A 24,947-nucleotide genomic window follows, 5' to 3' on the forward strand; every position below is an offset into this window, starting at 1 on the left:
AACCTGTGCTTTCCACTATTATCTTGCATTTTGCTGTACTATAGCCTTCATGTGTCTTTAACCATTTTTCAGCTGTATAAAATGGCAAGAAATACTGTTTCATATCTGTTCTGATCATAGTCCTCCAGAATAAGTGTTAACCTGAAACCACTAAAAACAAGCTCAACAAAAATTGAGATTTCTTCTGGATATAATTTTCATATGGCTGTTATAAAAAAAAAAAAAATTTGAGTTGCTAGTAACTAATTTAAATATTTATTATATCTTATTAAATGTATTATAATCTAGCTAAAAGTTCATGGTTTTTAAATCAGTATTTATTTAAATATACAAATTGAGACTAATTTTTTAAAGACTGAATTTCCATATGAACCTGAGTGAACTATATGAACCTGAACTCCTGTAGGAGTGGCTGTTTCAGGACATGTTCATTCTCTCTTCCAAGAAGTCACAGAACCTTAGAATGGCTTGGGTTGTAAGGGACATTTGTTCCAACACCCTGACACAGGCAGGGGCACCTTCCACTAGACCAGGTTGCTCAAAGCCCCATCCAGCCTGGCCTTGAACACTTCCAGGGATGGGGCATCCACAGCTTCTCTGGGCAGCCTGTTCCAGTGCTTCACCACCTTCATGGTTAAGAATTTCTTCCTTATATCTAATCTAAATCTACCTTCTTTAGTTTAAAGCCATTGCCCCTTGTCCTATCACTCCATGCCCTTGTAAAAAGCCCCTCTCCAGCTTTCCCACAGATCTGCTTTAGGTACTGGAGAAAGTCTCCCTGGAGCTTTCTCTCCTATCTCTCTCAGCCTGTCTTCACAGGAGAGGTTCTCTGGCCCTATGATCATCTTTCTGGCCCAGCTCTGGACTCAATCCAATGAAGTGTTGCCTTCCTCTCTGTTATACAGATCTATGTTCCTATTTTAATTGAATCCTTTTCATGAAAACATAACATTTTTCTGCAAACATTGATCCACTCCTCAGATCACTTTCCTATTGTGGTTTCATTGTTGCCTTGGTATTGACTCTTACCCTGTACCTCCAATTTTCTGCTTTTCCTCTTGCAAAGATGCAGGAGGTTTTCGACTACTGTCCTTCTCTGTACCTTCCTCAGAGTTCACTTACTCTTGTCTTCTAAACTCACTTGTTTTTTTTTTTTTCCTTATTTATCCCACTCTCCTCTGGCTTTCCCCATTAAAGTAGCAGCATATTTTGGTCTGTGATTGTGTTGAGAAAGTAAGTAATTGACTCTGCTTGCTTTTGTTTCTTCAGTCGTTGTCACATTTCCATTTATTTTCACCTTGAAGCTTTTGAATATACTGTCTATGTAAATTCAGCTTGATTTTTCAGTTCCTCATAGACATTCCTGTGTGAATGCCTTTTGTGTGAAATTTCAGGTACTTTTTCCAGAATCTTATTAACTTAACCAAATCTCAGAGCTGCTTCTTCATTTTACCTCCTCTGTCTTTCATGCTAAACTTAGTGAGTTTTTCCCTTTAGATCTTCCCTTCTCTGGCATGTGTGGCTGCCCTCTCTTTTTCTTGTGTACATAGAAAGTAAAACAACTACAAAAATCCCAATTTAGAGAACAAACAAAAGTAATGAGGTGGCTTTCAAATCAGTTTTTAAATTGTTCACCTTTTGGTAAGTGAACCTTGTTTTCACCAACAATTTTACCTAACAGCACTTACATGTCAGTTGGCCTTGTATTTCCTATTCACACTTCTAAACAAAAAGGATGAAAAGATAAGGACCAAAATCCCCTGATTTTGAAAACACAGAAAAATTTAATTCTATAACAGCTCTTGGAGCCTCCAATGTGTGTCACAAAGCCAGTGCAGCTATTTCAGGATAATCTCAGCCTGCTGCTGGCAACAAAGTGTTCAGCAAATGTTTATTTTTAGAAGTACTGTCTGTATATGTATTCATTAGTAAAATATTGCAGGTGGTTTATCTGGAGTTCGAAACTTTGCTTGGAACATAGCCCTTCTTGGCGTATGTGCCCCCTCACATCCCGGCAGATACTTGAAACAAAAAATAATTATCTTGGATATAGAACAAAGGCCCTAGATTAGAATGCGGATTTGAGGCTTAACCGTAAAAGATTCTGATGTGAAGACCAAACTGAAATGGTTCTGGTATATTTTCTTCTCATTTGGGGGTACAAGTTCCCCGTGAGAAAGTGTCTTTCCTCTTGTTTGTAGCAGCTGAAGCTTCTCTGAATCGGAGGTACAATCAGACTTTGTCCTGCACGCTGTGGAAATTTGGTTTATTTTGAGGTCACCAAAGCAGGTCACTTTTTTTTAAAGCATGATCCAGTTGGCCTCGAAAGGGCATGTGATTAAGTGACTTTTTTTGAGGGATGTTGTTTTCAATTGTGGAAAAAGAGAAAGGCTGAAGGATTGTTAGAGAAGCAGAAAGTAACTGGTCCTCAGTCTTGCAATATTGAATTACTTACACTGAGTGCTAACTCAGTGTGATTGGCATGCTGGCTTGGTGCTCTCCAGCTAGGAGAGCTAGGGTCACTTAGTTCTTTTTGGGTGTTTCTCACTGTAGGAGAGATTTGATACCTAGCTCTGAGGTTTCTGGACTTAGATAAATTACCAGCTTATCCATCTATGTTGCACTTTTTCTAGAGCCCAGTCTTGTAAGAACATTTTCAGTGTCAGCTCTCACTCTGTTTCTGTCTAAAACTGATTTCTCAGCTTGTCCTGCCAGATAGGGGTACCCTGCTCTAGGTTCCTGTTGTTCTCTTCTCATAGTCTGGGAACTGTGTAACTTTAAAAATCGTTTGCCATTTTCATGCTTTGAGATCTAACTCACTCGTTAATAAGGAAGTCTCATTTTCTTTTCTCCCAAGACAGTTAGGCAAACTTCCTTACCTGCTTTCTCTGCCATCATGACTGGCTTCAAATTTTTTCTTTCAGTCAATATTCATAAATACTAATCTCCTTTCAAAAAGGAGAGAAAAAAGAACAAAAAAACTACAGTAAAGGAATTGTCAAGCTTCTTCTACTTAAAGGCAAATTACTGTATATGGCCAAGGGTATCTGGTTGCTCCCTGTGTCAGTCATAAACATGCCCATATGACAGAATTGTGCAATATTTTCTAAGATGTTTTTCCTGAACTGTCTTATTTATTTTCTGAGTTGCCAATAAAATATATTATATGCTACAAAAACATGCGAGAGAGTTTAGCTTTAATGAGCAAAGGATATATTTGCAGTATTTTGTAACCTGTTGGTACTTATGTACTACTTCTATCTAAAGCTGTAGGATAAAACTGAATTATCAGAATAACTATGGGTAGATGCTACTTATTACTGACCAAAACATTTCTTTCCTACATCAAAGCATCTCCTGTCTGTGGTGCAATATGTCACTGTTGCAATATGTTTATCTGTGTCAAACTATTGCATTGCAACACAAACAGACTCATTCTGATCTATAAAAAAATATTTTGATCAGTAGAAACTAGCAGCTGCCTTTGCTCTATTTTAAAATAATTAAATAAAATATTTCAGCTGTGTTAGATCATATGCTATGCACATGTACTACTGACAGGTCATGAAACTGAATCAAAATATAAAATTGAGGAGAGAAATCACGTCCCTTCAAAATATATATTTTTTTAAAATTTACTGTTACAGTAGATAACTGTAATATTTGGGGTTTATTCTATATCAGAATGGAAAGAAACTTAGTAAAGTGCAGCTAACAAAAATTCAGAGGTTTTTATGTGTATCTATTTGACACATCTTCAAGTATGAGTATTTCTACACAAGTACAAGGAGAATTTCAAGAGCAGAATTTACTAAAACTAATTTTAATGGCTATTATACTGTAGAAGGAGACATAAAATATGTGCTGATTATGTCATAATATTTCAGTAGAATGTACGTGCTCCCTGACTATCTTAGCATTTTTTGTTCTGAGATTGTTTGAGACTCTGAATACAAATGTACAACAGTTTGGAGGTAGAAATAGCATCTGTGGGGAACCTTTTTGTCTTGGTTTTCAATACCTAGTATGAATGACACCCATATATTCGCACAAGAGAAAACTGAAGTTACTGGGGTTACTACTTTTTAACTACTGTAAAGACTGTATCAGGTCATATGAAAACTAAATACATTTCAGTTTTCCTGTTTACATTTAAATTAACTATGTTGTTAATGAGTTATGACAGCAGTGATTCAAGATTATATGCAACTTAGACAATATTGTAATACACATAGAAGAGATCTTTACTTTTCCATCTTGATCTTCAGTTAATTTCATTGCATGCTACCAGATTCTCTTCATCTGTAATTGTTCATAAGCTTTTTGTAAGCAAAATGGTAAGTTTGCCACATGACCTGAGAAAAGTGAAGGTGAATAGACGATATTTGTGTTTGCAGTCAGCAGCTGAACACAAAGGTCATGCAAATAGAACAAATGTTGTCATCTCAGTCCTAGAAATGGTGCCACTCAGGAGAGCGTTTTGCAACACTTCCATTAGAAAAAAGTGCGCTGTAACAGTGTTTCTCAAAATCTCCACGCTCATCAGACACCTTTCTGTAAATGCACATGAAGACCAGAGTGAGCACACAGCTGTGTTTGCACATCTATTTGTGTATTAAGGCAGGCCACTCAAGCTAATTACAGAATCATAGAATCATTTTGGTTGGAAGACACCCTCCAAATCATTGAGTCCAACCATAACCTAACTGTAGCACTAAACCATGTCCCTAAGAGCCTCATCTATATGTCTCTTAAACACCTCCAGAAATGCTGACTCAACCATTTCCCTGGGCAGCCTGTTCCAATGCCTTACAACCCTTTCTGTGAAGTAATGTTTCCTAATATCCAACCTGAACCTCCTCTGGTACAACTTGAGGCCATTTCCTCTCATCCTATCACTTGCTACTTGGAAGAAGAGACCAACACACTCTCTGAGAGGAGGTTGTAGCATGTAGTTGTAGAGCGCAATAAGGTAATCCTCTTAAAGGAAATGTGCTCTGTTTTCTTTCTATTGGAATCTCTGCTTATTCAAGAGAACACTTTTTTTTTTTTTTTTTTTCCAGTACGGAATATGACCATTAAATGGTTCGTATTTCTTTAAGTGCTTTCTTCAGTGATCCTGTGTTATGATTATACTTCCTAATTTGCTGCTGACATCCAGCGTGACCTTTTCTTTGACCTATAGAATCCATTCTGGGCTGGACTGGTGGGGTTTTTTTGTTTGCTTTGTTTAGTTTAAGGAGTGGTGATACAGATATCAATTTTCCTTTTCTTTATTTCTATTTTTATATTGTACTACTAGGACTGGCCTCAGAGGCACCTAAAGTTGGTTTGTTTTCCCCTCCCCCTCTTCTTTTTCTTCCTCACTTCTGTACTGTTTTGAGGGTTTTGTATACTTTAGAATAGAATGGTAATGTCTGCTTTCATATTGGTTGATTTTATTCTCCCCAAACTGCCCAGTAAGAATACCAATATTGCTCTTTTTAGTACAGTTCTAGAACTATATGTAGAATGGATATATGTGTATGTATATTACACCTGTCTACCCCTTACAAGTAAAACCAGATTTCATTTTATATTCATCAGCTCTTTCTTTTAAAGTATGAAAATTTTGAAAATATAGCTGCTTTTGAGCTAAAAATGTTTGCACTACTTAAATACATGCAAGACCTTTACTTCGTGCTTTATTCGAACACTGTAATTTACTTATGAAGAATACTTTTCATTGTCTTGTATATGCTGTTAGATTTTATAGATTGCTTTGTCTACTGATCACATGTATTTGTTTAGTCAGTAATAGGAAGCAGTTTGCATCAGCAAGCTTTATTACTGATATTCATACTTGATAACTATACACTGCTGTTCACATTGCCACAATATGTATTTGCACAGTAAAAATCTATACATGTAAACATAGTAAGAGTTCTTTGTATTTCCCTTCTGGCAAACAACAGTATTTTTGTTCCACTGAGTGCATTAATGTATAAATGATACGTAGGTCCCTAGTAGTTGTTTAAATTGTAAGTGTGAACAAAAGACAGACTTAAAAGAAAACGAGAGGGAGGGAAGGGGAAAGAAAAAGAAGAAAAAAACCAACAAACTTCTTCAGTGAGTTACCTTTTATTTTTCTAATTCTTTATGCAGACCCTGTCTTACACAGTTCTTGCTTTTGAAATTGTTTTGGGCATGTATGTTGAGTTACTGCAACATCAGTTTCAGGTGTCTGTATTTCAGGGGGAAGAGGAGAGAGAATGTTATGAGGTCTAGTCAGGTAAAAATGATTAAAATTCTTATATATACACACACACGCTTCATGCTTTTAGGCCATTTGTGAATCATGGAGCAAAGACTCATGGTTGAGCTGGGGTATGTTGAGTGAGAGTTTTGGGAGGCTGTTAGGTTCTGCTGTAAACTAGACCCCCAAATACATATCAGTTAAAATAACCTTCTTTCAGATGTTTGAGGTAATACTGGCATTGCTTTGATTTTTGCACTTTTCTGTGTCTAATCTTTACCCCCTTACTACTTGTCTGTCCAAATAACTATTGCTGTTTTGTAATGCCTTTTGTTGGCACCAACTTTGAAATCACATGCTGGAAAAGAGAAGAATGATAAAGGAGGTATTCATGCTAAGGAAGTATAGCAGACCTAGTCCTGTTGCCAGTTTCATTTGACCTTGCCACTGGAGTCTCTAGTCATAACTTCTAATTGATATCAACAATGATCTTAAAAACTATGTGAGAGGAAATTCTCATTCCCAGTAAGTTCGGGAAGGTCGGAAGCAAGCCAGTTTTGCTATTTTCTAGCAAATCTTATGCCAAATAGCAATTGGTGTAAGTGGTCAACCTTGGTGAAAGCCATGAGGTGTAACAGTGGAAGAAGTTTTACTCAGCACATGATCAATGGACATTGTTTCTTGGAATGTTGATTGTGACATCAAAATGATGAGACTAGGTATTATAACTAATACCTATAAAAGTTCTTAACTGAGTTAGTGTTTCATGTCCGGGAGATGATTATGATTTCACAAATTCAAAAATCCATAGCGCACTTAGGAAGAGAAAAAGAATAGAAAGAGAAAGTGAATTAAGAAATCTCTTCATGCAAAAGCAGTAATGTTAGATCTAGAACTGATTAATCACTGGTGTTTGTTTCAGACATAGAAAAATAATGATAATGCCAGCACATATAAACAATGATGAAATAAAAGATTAGTTTTACACTTAGTTGTAAACAGATTGTATTCATAAGCTACAATATCTGCTAAAACCAATGGATTTTAAAGTTGAGATTAAGGGGACCACTATAGGCAAGTCTGGCTCTAGATAGACGCTGTCAAACAAATGCAATAGTGGTAAAACCATGCCTGACATATGGGTTTGTTATTTCTGGTACAACATTCTTTCTCAGAACTGTTCATGTAACTTGCAATTATCTAGACAATTAAAAAAAATCAGATTATCTACTTATGAAAGACTTAATAAACTGATTCATATCTGGGAAGGGTATACTTACTTAAGTTATTGGAAAGATTTCAGAATAGTTTCAAAATCATGACTTTTCTACAAAGACTGAGGTGAAGTTAAATTACATTTGAGATCTTCTTATTTCCTATATAATACAGAGAGAAGATGCATATGCTTGAGATGTGCTCTAAGAAGGAACTGGGTGCTCTGCCATGACAAACATGATGTTGGACATACAGCAGAGCATTTTAGGCAGTCCAGCTAGAAAAGTCTCTCCAAAAGCTGTTAGGAGAGAGAATTTAAGGAATTTAATGACAGAAGATATGCAAAAGAGCAGCCTGGATTAAACCCTCATTTATACCCTGAGCAAGAAATATACAACTACTTTTTTTTTTTTTTTTTTTTTTTTGATTAGGAATTGAAAAGACTTATGTAAAAGAGTGATTATTGTTGCAGTCTATGTGTTATAAATGCACATAAGTAAAAATATACTCGATAGATAGTTATGAAACCAAGACAGGCAAACTGAAAATGGCAGATGTCTGCTGAATACAAGTACTGGGGATGTTGTTACTGGAAGGATTCCTGTTTATGATTTCAGTGGACTACTGGAGTCCATAGCTTCTGTGCTATAACTTCTCTGTGTTTCTGCTTATTGTGCTTAGGATTCTTGAAAAACAGATATTTTATCCAGAGATGCCATTTTTAAACTATAACAGAAATGTGTGCTTGTATGGACTTCATAAAGGTCTGGGTAGCACACATGTGCTTTCTTAAATGTTTTTTCCTGTAGTCATTTCTGTGTTTAACCCAAAAATGTCATCAGACATCTATTCCTATTTACATTTCACAGTTTTACATTGCCCATTTAAATGAACAAATTCATATATATTTTCTCTCTTCTTGTTCCGTAGAAAACTATGTAGTTTTGTAATCTGCATATAGCCTCTTGGTTTCAACTGGATAATTTGCTTTCAGACAGCAAGATACTCAAATGTTGTCGTTAACATGAGAGGCTACATGATTTTTGGTAACTAATTGTCTTATGACTGGTGTGTTACCAGTCTGTTTTGAATGCTTTTAATACAGGTGTGTTTTGAAAGCATTCCATTAATTTGTTTCTACAGAATTGCACTAGGGAACCTCTGAAGATGCACGGAATCATCCCACACTGTTGCTTAGCTCAGTGTGAGAACATGTCCTTCTGCTTGTGCTGCTCTGTATTTTCTGCTCCTCTGAAAAGATAGCTGACAAGAACTGTTTAAAAATAGCAGGCCAAGGGCAGGTGACAAAATGTCACGCCAGCAGCACCTGGTCCAGTGACAGCCTGGAGGGAGGAAAAAACCAAACCCAGATGTCACAGATATGATTCTATTTCTGAAGCTGGTCAAACAGCAGAATTTCAGCTTCAGCAAAGGAAGAGGGAAGGGCCTGTCCAAGCATTATGCATTTGAATTTTACTCCTCTTTTTTTTTTTTTTAAATAGAAATTCCTTTTTTCTGTTACAAGTATCAGTTTACAAGTATAGATTAATATATATACCTTTTCACAAGTAATACCTGTAACACTCATTAATATACTGTTAAGAAAAAGGGAATTAATGTCAATCTGGCAGGACTCCTGACTTATTTTGGCACAAGCTTATACTAAGTGAAATCATAGCAGCTTTATGTTTCTGCAGTGCCAGATTAATGTGGAAGTATGTATAGGAGAATGATATCTGTAATTAGGAAATTTGAAGTAGTTAATGAAGTTCTCTTTAAGAAGCTTTGCTGAAGGAGTTGGGAATTAAAAATGAAAATTGTATTTACCTTTCTTCTGCCCCTACTTCTTTCTGGAGGTGTTTGCTTCACAGTCTTATTGCAGGGGTACTTTTTTCTAAAAGAGTGAGAAAATTATAATGTGAATAAAATATATTTGCTTTTCTTAAACTGCTTGTGACTTCATTTCAGAAGTGTACTGAAACTTTGTGTTGTATCTATTCAGAAATAACGCTAATTACAGCACAGCAGTCTCTGTGGCTGGAAATAGAAGGCTGTAACTTATTAACAGGAACTAAAAATGTTGGAGAAGATTGGCTTTAGTTCTGCTTTGTCAACACTTGTTAAAACTCGGTTTTGCAGAAGTATGGAAGAGAATTTACACTACAGGAACTTAATGGCTATGTTAGTTCGTCAGTATAGTGAGTGAGTCTTGATCTCCCACATATGAGTGCCAATATAGTGAAAAAATGTAAACTGTCTGCTTAGCTCTTAAACTTAACCACAAATATAGAGACATGGAGAGCATATAAAATGGATTACAGCACTTGTAAGTAACCTAAGTTACTTGCATTACTTAATTAAAATAATCTTTTATGTGGCTATAGTGATTCTTTCATATCTTTTTCTCAATGAGGACTAAGATAAATTACAGCTTTCAAATTGTTATGTGGGGTTTAGTTAAAATAGTCCTGTTACAAAGTTTCTTCAGGGGAAGTTTTTAATACTTCAGCTCAGTTAAATAGTATCTAAAACTAACCTGAATAGTAGGAGAGTTGGCTCATTCATTGCTTTGATGATAGAAGTAGACTTGGTGGTCTGTGTCTCCTGTGAAACAAAGTAATCGCATGTGAATTTGTTCCCACTTTCAGTTCTTAAAGTCATCAAAGACATTCTTAAGCCAACCTTTCGTTTGTTAAATTTCATGTGAGAAAATTGGTACTATTTTGCATCGCTCTAGCTTCCTGGAAACTGGCACCCGCAGAGTTCATTTGGGTTTAATGGTATATATGATGGCCCATATTGTGGGTCAAGAATGCATGTTTTTCAAATACATGTGAATGTACTCCATGAGAACAACACTCCAACTTAATGTCTTATCTCAAATAGTAAGTGATGGCAGATTCCTAGAGAAGATTATAAAAAAAGGGTGAGCACTCTGTCTCTAACAATCCATTAACTCTAGAATTTCTGGTGTCACATGTAGTATAGAAAATAGTGGTTTATTTTTACCAATTGAGCTTTTGTATTGCTGTACTTATTATTTGAAGCCTGCTATAAAAGACACAACTGCAGCAACATTGACCTTTGAAGCTCTATTTTGAATGAGTAAATGTAATACTTTCCTAGTAGAAGGCAAAGGGATGTATTAAAAGTTATTATTTATGTGTTTATTTTGTGATTTTCAGTGTTGTAAGTGCATAACACTAAAGGTGCTATGGTGTTAAATACCTTAAATGTGTATTCTTGCAAAGTTGCCTTCAGTAGGTGGAAGATTTGGCTACCCTGGCTGCTGTTCTCCTTTTAGCAAATTTTCATGTTATTGAATGTAATTCAGGTTTGAAATAAAGACATTAAAAATAGCTTTTATTTACATTGCAGGGCGTATGGGAATAAACTTCCATCATCCAGGAACGGACAATATTATGGCTCTTAATAGTAAGTAGTTAATATTTAGTGACTTACTGTCATATTGAGGGTTTGTTTTTTTTTTTTTTTTTACATCTACTGTGTATGTAGCTGTACAGCCAGACATAACTATGTGTAACAATAATATTTGCACAGAAGTTTATGTGCACTATCTAAAAATTATTCTCATAAATCAGTTATCTCTGATTTTATTGGTAGAATTGATGGTTCTTTATATTAGCTTTATAATAGCTTTATGTGTTCCACTGGAAACTTCATAATGCCTGCTATAGGTAATACTGCAAAACAATCTCTGTTGTTCCCTCTTTTGTGGGTGTGTGTGTTGAATCTGGAACTTTAATTTCCGATATCTCTCCAGACATATTTTTCTTGTTGGGATGAGTTGTTACAAGTTTTGTGTACATTTACGTTGACTGTTGGAGTTTACTTTCTTGTTTTCCTTTAAACATTATGTAGACAGGACTGGAGAGTATGTTTAGACATCTATAGGCTACAGGAGAAGTGCGGGGCTGAAGTTCACTGAAAGATTATTGCTTTTCTTTCTGTTGGAAAATAAAAAGTAATTAAAAAATATCCAGTCATGAGCACACACATTGAAAAAACCTGCCCAAATTGATGTGGAAGCTCTAGAGCCAGCCTCCGATGTGGGGGACAGACAGCGTGTCAGGCACCGCCATCGTAATGTAGAATTGAACTATGCAAATTAAAGCATACTTTTTGTCCACCTAATCCGAAGAAATGCTTACTGTTTTGAAATGTCTGGTTTTGCTTACAATGTTGTATGTTACGATTAATTTACTAACTTCTCTAAAATTTTTTGCCTTTGCATCATCTATATAAGTATACACTGTGTATAGTTGAAAGCTGCAGGTTTTTTTAGAGTCTTAAAATTAGATTGTGTTTTGTGTACTGCCACACAAAATTTAAAAAGAATATGTCAATGTGAAGAATGAAAAATCTGTAGTAGACAGGATGCAAGGACTTTGACATTTGGCTTTAAGTGACAGCTTTTGGAACTTGTAAGACCATGCTTGTGCCCTTTTATTTGGTTTGTTTTACACTGCTAATGATGTTGAGCTATTTTGCAGAGTTTCTATTATCGTAGTTAGCATATATGCCTCATTTTCTTATGGGCACATGACATTACAGGAAATCAACTAGGGGAAATGCTCCATTTAATTAAAGACCTTATTAAAAGGGGAAGCTGGTCATGTAGCTCTGTGTGTGTGTGTGAATAAATTTCACACAGTACAGTCTGCTGCTGTTGGACATGAATTCTGATCTCACAAGGTATTTGTTTCTCTAATGTGGGCATTTCAATAAGCTGATTGCAATAGTAATATAATTGTGAAGACGGGGGATTAAAAGTGAATTTTGAGATATTTTTAAAAATTAACAGTTACTATGCAATATATAGCAGTATTTCTTACAGGGTCTTCTAGAGGTTTTTGAAAGACGGGACTGAAAAACTGATACAAAAATCTATACTATATACTGTATAATATCATATCAGGGTTGTTTCATTTTGGGACAACTCACTTTTATCCTAAGCAGTTGATTATATTCTATTTTGATATATGTCATTGCAAGATAAACTTAAAAAAAATCAGTTGCCCTTTTAAAGGAAATAACATTTAAGAAATTATTTCTTTCTCCGTCTAATTACTGTGAAATTTTTAGAGCAGCTATATAATCTAATAGTTTGGAAAAATAATGATCCTTTGCAGCTATGGTCCTGGTATATGGCTAAAAGATTAGTATAACTAACTGAGTGACCTAACCAAGTTATATTTAGGCATTTCCAGTATTTAAAATATTATGTGATTATTGACAGATATGCAAGTTTATAGACTTGCATAAACCTGGAAACATAAATATGCAATTTATCCAAAATAGTAGTGATTGGTTTTTTTCAATAAAATTGCAAATCAAAAGTCTGGATAAGTTCCCATAAATTTTCCTTCTCCTGCATCTCTTCTCCCTCCCATTCCATAGTAGGCGAGGCCATACTGGTTTTGGCCATTACAAAGAGTCCAGAAGCCAGAATGATTGTACTGGGAAACCTATTGGGTTTTGCTCTTAAATCTTCAAAGGGTTGGGAGTAAAAGCAAGTATTCAAGTACCTGAGCTTAAAAATTACTTTCTGTGATTTAAATTTTCTTTTGTCTGCAGCTAAAACTGAGAAATTTAGAACTATGTAATTCTTGTGTGATCCCTTACTTCCGCATGGGGAAATATACTAGGGAAAGTTGGTCCAAGAAGAAATATTCTTTCCTGTGCTGGAATGGTTATGGTTTGGGATTAAAATATATATATATATAAGTAAATTAAAATAAAATAAAAATTCTCCAAATATATTTAATCCCAGTAATTCATGGAACAATTTGGAGAACTTATGTAACTTCTTTAAATCATAATACTTGTAATATCTATGTATAATTTCTGTGAAACTGAACACTGTCTGCTGAAACTGCAAATCCAGCCTTCATGTTCTATTTATAGTCATTGCTACATAGGCATGTTCCTCTTTTGCTGTGAAGACACAGTAATAATCTTTAAGATTTATTACTCAAAGCTCAATTTCTCACTAACAGCATACACAATCTTTTGAAGCTGGAAGACAACATAGGCTGATGCCAACAGCAATGCAAAACTTTTCTTCACGTGGTATAGGAAGACGGGAAGTTTTCTGGGGGCCATTCATCTCTTTAGCTCCTTTTCATCCTTTGTGGCAACATTTTCAACTGTACTTGAGCTGTTATTCTGATTTATTGATTACAGCCTTTAGAAAATAGGGATTTTCCTGACTGACTGTCTCAAGCTGCTGCCTGTAAACATTGAAGGGGACGGTTTGGCTTGAGGGAAGGTGTTACTTGTTTAGTTGCCAGTGCTTAGTGTAGAGCATACTACTACTCTTTTTTCGTGATTGTGCAAAGCTATGAATCATCATCACCTCACAGCACTGAGTTGTGAAATGACAAAATTAGTGAGATAGAAGAGATTGCTTTTAAATGCATAATAACTGTGAATCTTTTCTTCTCACAAATATCATTATGCTTGTGTATAGGCATACAGTAGAGGCACTTGAAGTTTTCTGTCAGAATTAGGCTTCTCTTGAGGAATGCAGTGTTCAAATATTCAGAGACATCTGAGCATAATCCTAAAGAGCATTGAAACAAAAGGAAGACGCAAATATTTAGATTTGAAACATTGTGCAAAGGGAAAAAAATATTGGTTTTGTCTATGTGAGCTCTAATTGAAATTCTGTAATTGAAATAGTGTTTTTAATCAAGTAGTGACACCTGTTTGTTAACTTTTTAATAGTGTTAGTCATACTGAGCTAAACAGTAAAATAATTTTCATGAACTTTTAATCTACAGCACACTCTTAAAGACGATACTGTAATTTTAGGGCAAATCTGGCATAAATTGAATAATTGAGTTTAGCTATGTAAGTTACTGTATGGACTTAAAGGGAAATGATGTATTGACAATATTTTTAGTAGATGTTTGCAAAGCTAATTAAAAGTTATGTTTACAATACTAAGGAAAAACTGAAAAGAAATAACTTTTCTTTGCCAAATTTAACTCAAAAGGTCTCCTCCATCCCCTTCTTTTGCTCATACTCACACTCATTTGTAGTCATACATTTCTGCAGTGGTTGCTTCTGTTTGGGGGACACTGGACATTTGCTTGAATTAATATGTCCTCCTTTTTAATTAGCTCTCTAAATGGGTCTAAATGACTGGCATGAATACACAGTCACCTACGTGCTAGGTAGTGAGCTGTCTTTGTTGCTGCTTATGAACTCCAGAAAGCCAACAGTCATCTTTAGTGGGAGACAAGTTTAGCAGGTGAAAATGGGAGATGGGGAGTAAACAAGCATGTGTGATCTTTCTAAGGAAGCACTGAACTGCATTGCTGGGATCCCAAACAAACTTCTGTAAAATGAGTTTATACTAAAGGTAGTGAAACCAACAAATGAGAAAAAACCCTTTGTGAAATGCTGAAATTTTGTTCTTCCTAAAGCTACTCTGTACAGGGACTTTACTGTTGGGCTTCGAATGTTCCATCTGCTTCCAATGTTCATTCTTGTCTCATGAAAATATGTCATCTGTGAGGTCTGGTGGTGTTTGCTCTCCATCTGACTGTCTTCTTTTCATTTATGCCATTTAGTTCTGTTTGTTCTGAATAAAATAACTTGAAAAATACATTAAGGCAAGGATTTGGAGCACCTTTTTAGATGATTGTATAGAGATTTTGGATGTTTTCATAAACATAAATAATAATTATGTGGGGAAGTTGTCATGCCATGACGGAAAACGTAATGGCAGCAAAACAATTTCATTTTTTATTTTCATGCTTCAATTGGTTTTAAGATTTCCTTACTTCTTTAAGAACTGTTGTACTTTGCTCTTCTGATATTCTAATGTATTGTTTTCAAACATGTACAGTGTTTAGATATACTAAAGTTGCTGAAATAGAATTTTATATTGGAATTTCCTGCTCATGCTTTTGGTATACTTTGAAATGAACTATTCTGGATAGAAAGTTTATTGAATTATTTTTGTTTTGCAAAATCTTGTGTTGGCAGTGTAATAGCTAATAAAAGCTTGGTTTTTGTAGTGAGAGAAGTCTGAGAAAATGTGCAGCTAAATTTTGAGATGCATCAATCTGTTCTAATAGTTTGGTACCTGCCTATAGGAATTTGCTGAGCTTATCAGCCCAATTGCCAGGTTGGGTTACTTGCTTGTTAAGATATAAGGAGTAATAGGAAGGAATAAGGAACACTGAGAGAAGTAATAAGGTTTGCAAAACTAGACCTAATTTAATTATAAAGAGATCAGACTTTATTTAACTCGAGGGAAAAAATGAGAGATGTAAAGTGTGACATAGCAAAGGTAGCAGTGTTCATAACAGTCCCAGCGTGTGCAAACTGGCACTTCATACATAACCTTGTTAAGTTTTTCAGAACCAGCTGTACAAACAGTATTGGTGCTGCCTTGGGGGGCTGTGAGGTGGGCTAGCTGATATCTCAGAGTCCCTTCTATACCTGTTTAATTAAAAAAAAAAAAGTAGGGGGAGGGGACAGAGAAAGGCAGGGGAACAATAAAACATGCTTTTTCTTCTTTCCTCCCTTCAATTTTTTATATTAGCATCTGCACTTCCCATGATCTGATTTGGCTGTTTCTGAGGGCAGGATCTCTTATCGGTGACTGCTAAAGTCTTTCTCTAGTAGAGGAAGATTCCTTAATTTTTTTTCCTTCTAATCCAACTTTGTAGCTCTTTATTACCTTTTTGTGGTTTTCTTTTTTCTTTTTCTTTTTTTTTTTTTTCTCCTCTCACCATGTTTTCTGCCTTATAACCTCACCAATGTGCTTTCCTTTCATCTGTGTGATCCTCTCTATTGTGGGCGACTGCCATCTGTTTCTGCAGAATTTTAAGAAAAAGCTTTGCCAGGCTATTCCAAAAGCATTATGTATTATGGTAAAAGAAATGAGACTGCAGTCCAGAATTAGGTTTGGTAGATTGGAAGCAATATGAAGGAAGTTCCTATCGGCCTCGCTGTTAGAAATGTGAGTTTTATCATTAATCTATTTTTTTAAACTAAAATGAAGAACTGAAAATAGATAAGTCTTCCCTCTTGCACAGATGCTTGGCTGCTTAATATGCCTAAGGATGAAAGACCTAAGCTGTTTAAATAATAGTTTTAGTATCAAATGCAGTTCATGTGTCTGATCAAGTGTTTGAGGCCTAATGTGTGGGCCTTAACTGCATACAGCTTGCCATGTAGGTTGTATTTTTCTGATGGTGGGATTCAGTTGTGTATGCATGTCATCATATGTTATCAGGGAGATTGTTGTAATGCTTTCATTGCTATCATTGGGAAAAAGGTGAACCAGAAGAGACTGTTGAGGCTAATATCACCAAATGATCACAATACCTATCTGCATGTCCAGCCCATCTATCAGTGGAAATTGAGAACCACCTCTTGAACCACTCTTAGATGAGCAATAATCCTCCCAATCCCAAAACTATACCTCTTTAAAATGACCAGAGGGTAGAAATCTTGTTCTTTGTGAACAGCTTTTCTAGCTGTAGAAAAAGGGGAAGAAAGAGCTTTATTTTCTTAAACAAGCAGTTCTGTTGCATTGCTTATCATGAGTGTGGGTCACTGGCAGAGCTTTAAACTAGACTTGAAGGGGGAGTGGGGTAATATCAGGCGTGCCGGTGACAAGCTGTGGGATGACACAGCAAGGCTGGAAGGATGGGTTGCTAGTGAGGGCCCGTAGCCCGTTGCTCTGAGATGTGCTGGCTACACTGCAGCACGTGTGAAGCTTAATGGAGATGAGCCAGGGGCTCCTGAGGTAGTAGGAGCCAATGGGGAAACACCAGTGAAATACCTCAAAGGAATTAAGGTGTGTTCCTATAAGGCAGGCGTGTCAAACTCATTTTTACCAGGGGTCACATCAGCCCCTTCAGTTGCCTTCAAAGGGCCGAATATAATTTTAGAACTGTATAGATATTGTAGTAGCTGATGTACTTCTACACCAGTGCATGCAGTATTGGTAAAAAACAGGAGGCAGCAGGAAGCCACCGTGCTACTAGAAAGCCACAACCTAGTTGCCATTACTGAAACTTGGTGGGATGGATCCCATGACTGGAGTGTGGCTATTGCTGGCTACAGGCTGTTCAGAAGGGACAAGCAAGGAAGGAGGGGTGTAGGTGTTGCCCTCTGCATCAAGAAATGGATAGAATGTGAAGAGCTGTCTCTGGATAATAGCCAGAGGTTGAAAGCTTATGGGTGAGAATTAGAGACCGAGGCAACAAAGCGAATCTTGTGGTTGGTATCTGCTACAGGCCGCTGATCAATGGGAGCCTATTGATGGAGCCTTCTTACTCCAGCTCCAGGAGGCATTGCACTTGCAGGCTCTTGTCCTGCTGGGGGTCCTCATTTTCCCTGGCACTGTAACTCACTTGCCAGATCTCTGAGAACTTCAGAGATCCACTATTCAAAAGAAAAAACTTGACATATTTTCCTTTTTGATCTTAGAAAATTATTGGACAACTCTTAATGTCATTAAAGCAAGTATTGTTCTGAACTGCTGACTGCTTCAGGGTTACAAATTATTTTTTCAAGTTAGAAATAAGATTCCGGTACCTTAAACATCAAGGTTAATCCTGTCCATACCACTGCTGAAATCTGTGAGGAGGATCTTTCACAGCTTGTCAGTTCTCTATTGCTGTTAGAATCTGGATTAAAAGGCAAGTCAACATATTATAGAATCTGGATTAAAAGCCAAGTCAACAATTTATTTGGGCAATATTATCCCCTATATGAACATACTGGAAGTACATCAGCTTGTCTATGGACTTAAGCTATTATATTTTTAATAAGATATGATGTATTTGAAAAGGTTGTCAGAAAGTTGTCTCTCACAGGTTATTAATTAAGCCGTATTGAAGCTGCTGAAAGCTTTTGATCTGCTTGATGTAGGTGAATGATACTCAAGTTTCTATACAGAACGTTTTCTTGATGGTAGTGATAGTATCATGTTGAATAAATATCAGCATGTGATTGGTTGGCTTCACTAAAAAATATGTTTCAAGAAGGTGATTGTATTTCAGTCAAGCTTAATTGTGCCACCAACTTTCTCTCTTGTGTAGCTAGCTGTCTTCCCAGGGGAACTTTTCCCCACGGGTTCTGATCCATAAAAATTGAACCCGTAATTAGAGATTAAGCTGTTAGACTGGATACTCATTGTTTCACATGACTAACATCTGTTGTCTCTAGGAAATGAAGTAAGGCCGTTTTTGTTTTTGCAAGTGCCTCTTAACTTCAAAGGCTTGGTTCACAGGGATATTGAACTGTAAGTTATTATTACGCCTTCTTGTACTGATATATTGTGACAGTGTTTAATTGAATCATATCAGATGATATGCATTCCTAAATTGGGCTTTTGTGTAGTCATCACTGCCACCGATTTTTATTTTCTGTTGTCTCATAACTGAAGTGTATTCTGAACAGGGCATACAACACGCCTTACAAGAGTATAGCCAGGCCAGTTACAGGTGTGATTTGAGACTAGAATAATAAACCAGTACAAGCCCCAAAGCATGCATATTTTTTTCTGTGAAAAAGTGTTCTCATGGCCTTCCTATGGAATAGTCATGCTCCATAGGAATAAATTAAGCCAGTGACACTACATAACTTTGGGGTTTAGAAGCTTTTTGTCTTTACAGCCTTGGGAAAAGCTAATGAGGCTGATAATGAACATTAGTTTCACTGCTCTATTTCAGTTTCTCTGTGCCTTTTGAAGTGGTTTTTGTTTGTTTTTATTTTTTTTTTCCCTTCAGTTAGCTATGGTCTTATTTTGTATTATCAAAATAGCTAACTATTAGAATATAATTTTCTCTGGATCTTGTGATTGCTCTTTCTTATAGTCTCTTTCTAGTGTAACTGTACCAAGTTACCAAGAGATGAATGAAGGTGAAATGCTTCAGTTCGGAAAGGAGAAGGTTGAAAGTGAATGTGATGGTGCCTTAGAAGAATCACAAAGGAATGCAGAATTCCTGTTCACCATGTTCCCCAGAGCTAGAACTAATGAGGCAACTGGTGAAGCTTCTGGTAGATCCACTTAGAACCCATAAAAAGAAGGGCTTCTGTAGTTTACTTTTGGAACGTGCTTCCACAGGAATTTCTAGAAGCAGATAGTATCAGCAGGTTCAAAAAAGCATTAGACAAACGGTTAACAAAAGGCCTTTAAGTAGGTATTATAAGTAGGTGAGAGTGTGCCTCCTAATGTGTTTCGTCCAATGACCATGAATAGTAAGGTAACAGGAGAGAAACAGATCACTGATTAGGGGCCAGTGTAATGTGCTCTCTCTAATGTCACTATTGAAGACTGAATACTTGTCTGGATGGTGCGTTTGTCTTACCCAGCAGGGCATTGCATATGAACTCTCATAGGTTTTCCAGCTGAGCTATATGGTTCATGTCTATGTTATAACATATGCTAAAAATAAGTTCATAAGAATATATTTTAGTCAAAGTCCATACTTTTCTGTAGGTTGCCACTTCATTTCATGTCTTTCAAATAAATTGCAGAACGCCAGCCTTACTAATAATTCTCAGAAATCGTTTGTGCAATTCTGGTATTTATTTACATGGTTTGCTTTTATCACACAAATTACACAATGTCCCTTTTTGTGTTGGAACCTTCCAACACATACAACAGGGCAAACCTCTAAACTTATTCTCAGCCTAAGTAGTGACCTGAAGAATGAAGTTGGTTTACTTGTTGAGATACAATAGGCAGTATTCTGTTTCTTGATTGTTTTCTTGGTTAACAGAGCAAGAGTAACTTTAAAACAGCAGAATAACTTCCCTCATCCACATAACTTTTCTTCTCTTGCCAACTTGTCACACTGTGGATATTCTGGTCCTCTGTCTTTCCAGGGCCAGAGGCAAGGCTTGTTAGGTAGGTCACCGCTTCCTTCGGAATCCTTGAGGGCTGTCTTGTGCGGATGTGTGCTTCTGTGTGCCGTGCGGCTGTGCTCATCTCATAAACCACATTATCTCAAAAGAGTTTTGTGGCTCTTGATAAGATTTTGCAAGTGTGTTCTGATACCACCAGTACAGTGCCAAATAAATGTTTGCAAAATGCAAGCCTTTAAAATTCTTCTTCATCAGTTTCATATAGGTTTCTTTGAGATTAAGTTAAAATTTGAGCATTTCAGTTGAGTGTGTGTTGAGTTATTGCAAAAATGGGTAATCTTAGCTGCAGGCTTACAAGAATTCCAGTAGCATTAGCACTAAATTTACTCAAATTCATTGCTAGGTTTGGGGAGTTTGTTTTGTGTGTTTGTTAGAAGCTTAGAGTTCTGCAACATACAGGTTCATGTTGGTAAAAATACACTTTCCTTCTGGGATGAGGTAATAGTTTCAGGAGGGTTATCAGGAGGTAAAAAAAGAATGTATTGTTCCTTTGTATTTGAGTAAGTGCAACTTGGGACATAGTGGTTATGTAACTTTCTACCTGTCAGTTAAAGAAAGTTACAAAGGGATGGAGAAACACGAACACAGTGATGATCGTTCTTGGAGTTGCACAACTGATCAGTGCCTGCTTGCAACAATTTCACATTTTACATGGGAAAATGTGTTCATTGCTTCTTAAAGTGTCTATGTTTTCCTTAATACTGTAATGTTCTATGACGTACCTAGAAAAGAATCACTTTTGTGTTGAATTTTGAAACCTTTCAGGAGATAGTTTTCAATGCAAAATGACATCCATACTTGGCACCAAAATGAATAAATCTGAGTAGCTTCATTGTTGGTGGGTACAATTTTGGGAGCTCCCAGTCTCTTATCTTTTGTCTTCTGTTGGAATTGCCCAAGAGACAAGGTAATTTCAGATATACAATACTTGTGATTTAATTGTAATAGTACAACCCTTTTCTTATTGCCTCCCAAATGTCTTAATTGAAGAATAATTTATAAATGGTTTATTTTCTAAAATATTTACCCAAACTGGAGGGGTTATTAAATTTACCTGATGAACCATTCCTACTATTAAATCTGTTCTGCTCTGACCTTTGATTTATAAATAAGATGGGAATTTTTCTATTAACATGTCTGAAATGACACATTCTTATTTTGCATCCTTTATAAACAACATAATAACGTATGTGTTGACATTCTTAAGTTGTCCTACTGAATAACTGTCTGCTTTTTGGAAAAAGTAAATTTTAATTATAGAATCATAGAAATATTTTGGTTGGAAGAGACTTTTGAGTCCCGCCATTAACCTGCCACTTTTGAGTCCACCTCTAAACCGTGTCCCTGGATAAAATCCTGTTCCTTTTCAAATTGTGTATAATATAAATCAATAAAATAAAATCAACAATGGTGAAACTTCACCTTCTTTAAGTGTTTAAATGTGATGCAATGTTTTTAAATCAGCAAAAGCTGACTAGGCTGATTGTTTTCCTATTTAAGCGGATCACACTGTTTCCTCCCTAAAATTTACAGATAATTATAAATATACCTTCAGTAATTTTTTTATGGACATAAAGGTTATGTCTGTGAGTGCATATATAAGAGAAAAGTAGTATTATGCAGTCCAGTATAACACAGAAGTGTTATAACACATGTATAGCAATAGTTTATTCTAAAATTTACAGAAGGCTGGTAGATTTCTGCCGTCACATACCGCTATTTTGTTCAGAGCCTAAATGTTTATGTTAAGCATACAACACTTTATTTTGTTTAAAAAAAACACCGAAGTCTTTAATCTCTAGTTAAAGTAATGCTTCTTTATTTAGTTTTTAAATTGGTAGCATTCTGTTTGAGAAACCTCTTTCAAATCAATGGTTCTCAAGACTTGTTGATAGCTGTGCTTTGATACATGCTTTTTTTGTTATGTGAGCATTCAACAAGACAAGGACTTGCTACATAAAGTCTGGCAGTGTTTCTTTGCCATCATGAGTAATGAAATATGGCTTTAGCAGTAACTAGAAAGGAGGAGGATTAATTTTATTTTTGCTGCAAAGCCAACTCTAGTATTAATTCTCCCTGTCACTTGCTGTGTGAGGAGCAGAGTCTGTTTCAGGACTTGCAGCTGCCTCGCTGAAGTTGAATAGTTATTCACACAAAGAGCTTCTCCTGACTTCGTTAAGCATGAATTGTGAAGCAGTTCTTCAGAGTAGCCCTTGAGATATTTTGATCTCCCTAATGAAACACTCATTCTTTTGTGGCCTCATTGATGGCGGGGGAGAAAGACGTGTATGCTGTCTGAGACTGTTCTTCTTCAGGGCTTGAGGAAGAAGCTACTTGAGTAGAAGAGAGGTTGCTAGTGCCTGTGCTGAAGGAGACTCAGCCTCGCTCTGGGCAGCTCCTGGGGCCACTCAGAGGTGACAGCCGGGAGACCAGTCAGCAGATGAGTAGTTCTCAACCAGCCACGACTCATCTATCATGTAATTGCTGGCCAGGGAAAAGTAGGTAGGAAAAGCTGAGGAGGTATGGTGGGTCACCTCAGGATGCGCATTTGAAGATGGAAATAGGAGAACGGGATGAATTGAAGGATTTATGGTAGAGAACACTTGGTATATGGAAGGATGGAGTGGGAACAAGATGAAGTGGGCTAAGGGAGAGTTTAGGGAGAGCTACAGGAATCACACCTAAAACCTGGGCATGTAGGGCAGGAGCAGAATGCATTGTGTTAGGATTGGAAATGGATGGAGCTGGGGAGGAGGAGGAACACAGGTAGTATTGCAGTGGTGGGAGAAAGAAGCAAACCAAGGCTCTATCACTTATTACCTAAGCTCACGGTCTGAAAAACTATATGATCCCAAGCCTTCCACATCTAATTACCTTGGAAGACCACAGTTATCTTTTGTGACAGATTGAAGTCCTTGTGTAGAAGGCACTGTTTTCCAGATTATTTTCTGGTATTCTACAATTTCAGATGAAAAATTGCTGCTTTTTGCATTTCCCATTTTATCATGAAATACACTTCTGCATTTGTACAACATTGTGGATTTTGCCCTCGATGCGTGTCTCATTGAAATGCTGTATTAATTCTGGTGGTGACAATGACATTTTGTCAGTCTGTTTATTCATCTGAACATAGTGGCTATTGAGTTCATATGGTTTTGGTAGGGTTTTAGTACTCAGAGATGGTTAGCTATTTAAATTGAAACATAATCAGAAAATGTGTTCTCCACAACTAATTAATAAAATGCAAAATTAATTCTTTTAATTAGGATTACCATTGATGATGTTTATTGCCTCTTAAAACCATAATCCTAAATTAATATTTTATAATACTGTATGTCTGATATGCCTTTTTTTTAATACTTTTGCTATTTAGAAAACTTGCATAGCAGGTATGTTCTTGTTCTTTTTTTATTTTTTTTTTTCTTTTTCCTCCCCTGGCTGTGTCAACTTCAAACTTTTTCTCTTGTATTGGGTTGTTTGAATTTCATCTTGCACTTTTTTGAATGTCTTTTCCTTCTTTATGGTGGGAGGGGAAAAAGAGAAGAGGTAGAATCTACATTTTCTTTGCTTTCGGAGCTAAATCTAATGACAGCTGTACCGACAATTTTCTTCTGTGTTTACATGCAGCCAGGAGCTATGGGCGGAGAAGAGGTAAAAATATTTACTAAATGTTTTGTTTGCTGAATAGTGGGAGAAATAAATATTTATTTCTCTTATGGTAACATGTTACCAATTTTAACATTATTTGGTTGATCAATTGCTTCGTATAAATCGATCTCGTATCCTTCATTTGTAGAACATCTCCCTTTTAATAGCAGCTTAAAACAAGGATGATCTTGAGCTGATAATTTCAAGTGTGTTACTATTACTAATGAACTGGAGGATGACTGAATGTAAAGACTTTTTCGTTATGCATATTTATGACTTTAAATGCATAGTGTTAAAAAAAGTGTTTTCAGTTGTGGTTTGGTTGTTTTTTTTTTTGTAGGAGTGCAATGTTTAACTAGCGCATTGAACATCTAAAAAGTACTTTTCTTCTTAGATGAAACACTTTTTGTTGAATATTTCACTTGAGTATTATGTTGGATTCTCTTAGGTAGACTATTGTGAATACTAATACTAATAACTGTCCTCAACAGTGAATATTGATAATTATAAGAAAAGATACAATGTTTGAGCGCATTTTAACTTTATTTCATCATAGGAAACCCTTAGAAAATAAAAGCAGGCTGAAAACATTTTACAAATGTACAGTGCTACACAGAAGTTTATTCTGAGAGATGAATGCACATGGACAATTGCACGCTCACAGACTACCAAGAAAGCTACTAATGCACCTTATCTTTCTGTACCATGCTGTAGCCTACACAGAATGTTTTTTATTGAGGGGGGGAAAAAAGTGAACATTGCAGCTTTCAACAATTAGAGTTAGGCGGTGCCATCTGCTTGGAGTACTGCAGCACTGAACTTCATTTTGCCTTCTTTTTCATGTATGATCTGTGACAGCTCTGCATGTGACGTTGCTTCTTTTTCAAAATGTAGAATTTGCATCATGTTTCCAAAGTAACCCATG

General features: G+C 36.2%; 1 protein-coding gene across 1 annotated transcript in view; it reads left to right on the forward strand.

The window, feature by feature from the left end:
• CPEB3 (cytoplasmic polyadenylation element binding protein 3) overlaps nucleotides 1–24,947 on the forward strand; it is a 93,607-nt gene that overhangs the window by 33,093 nt on the left and 35,567 nt on the right. The window contains exon 4 of the mRNA XM_080347581.1: nucleotides 10,829–10,885. Within this exon, the coding sequence (XP_080203707.1) occupies nucleotides 10,829–10,885 (57 nt within the window). The remainder of the gene's footprint in view (nucleotides 1–10,828; nucleotides 10,886–24,947) is intronic.

This window comes from Nesoenas mayeri, assembly GCF_963082525.1.
Source record: "Nesoenas mayeri genome assembly, chromosome: 7".
NCBI classification, from domain to species: Eukaryota; Metazoa; Chordata; class Aves; order Columbiformes; family Columbidae; genus Nesoenas; species Nesoenas mayeri.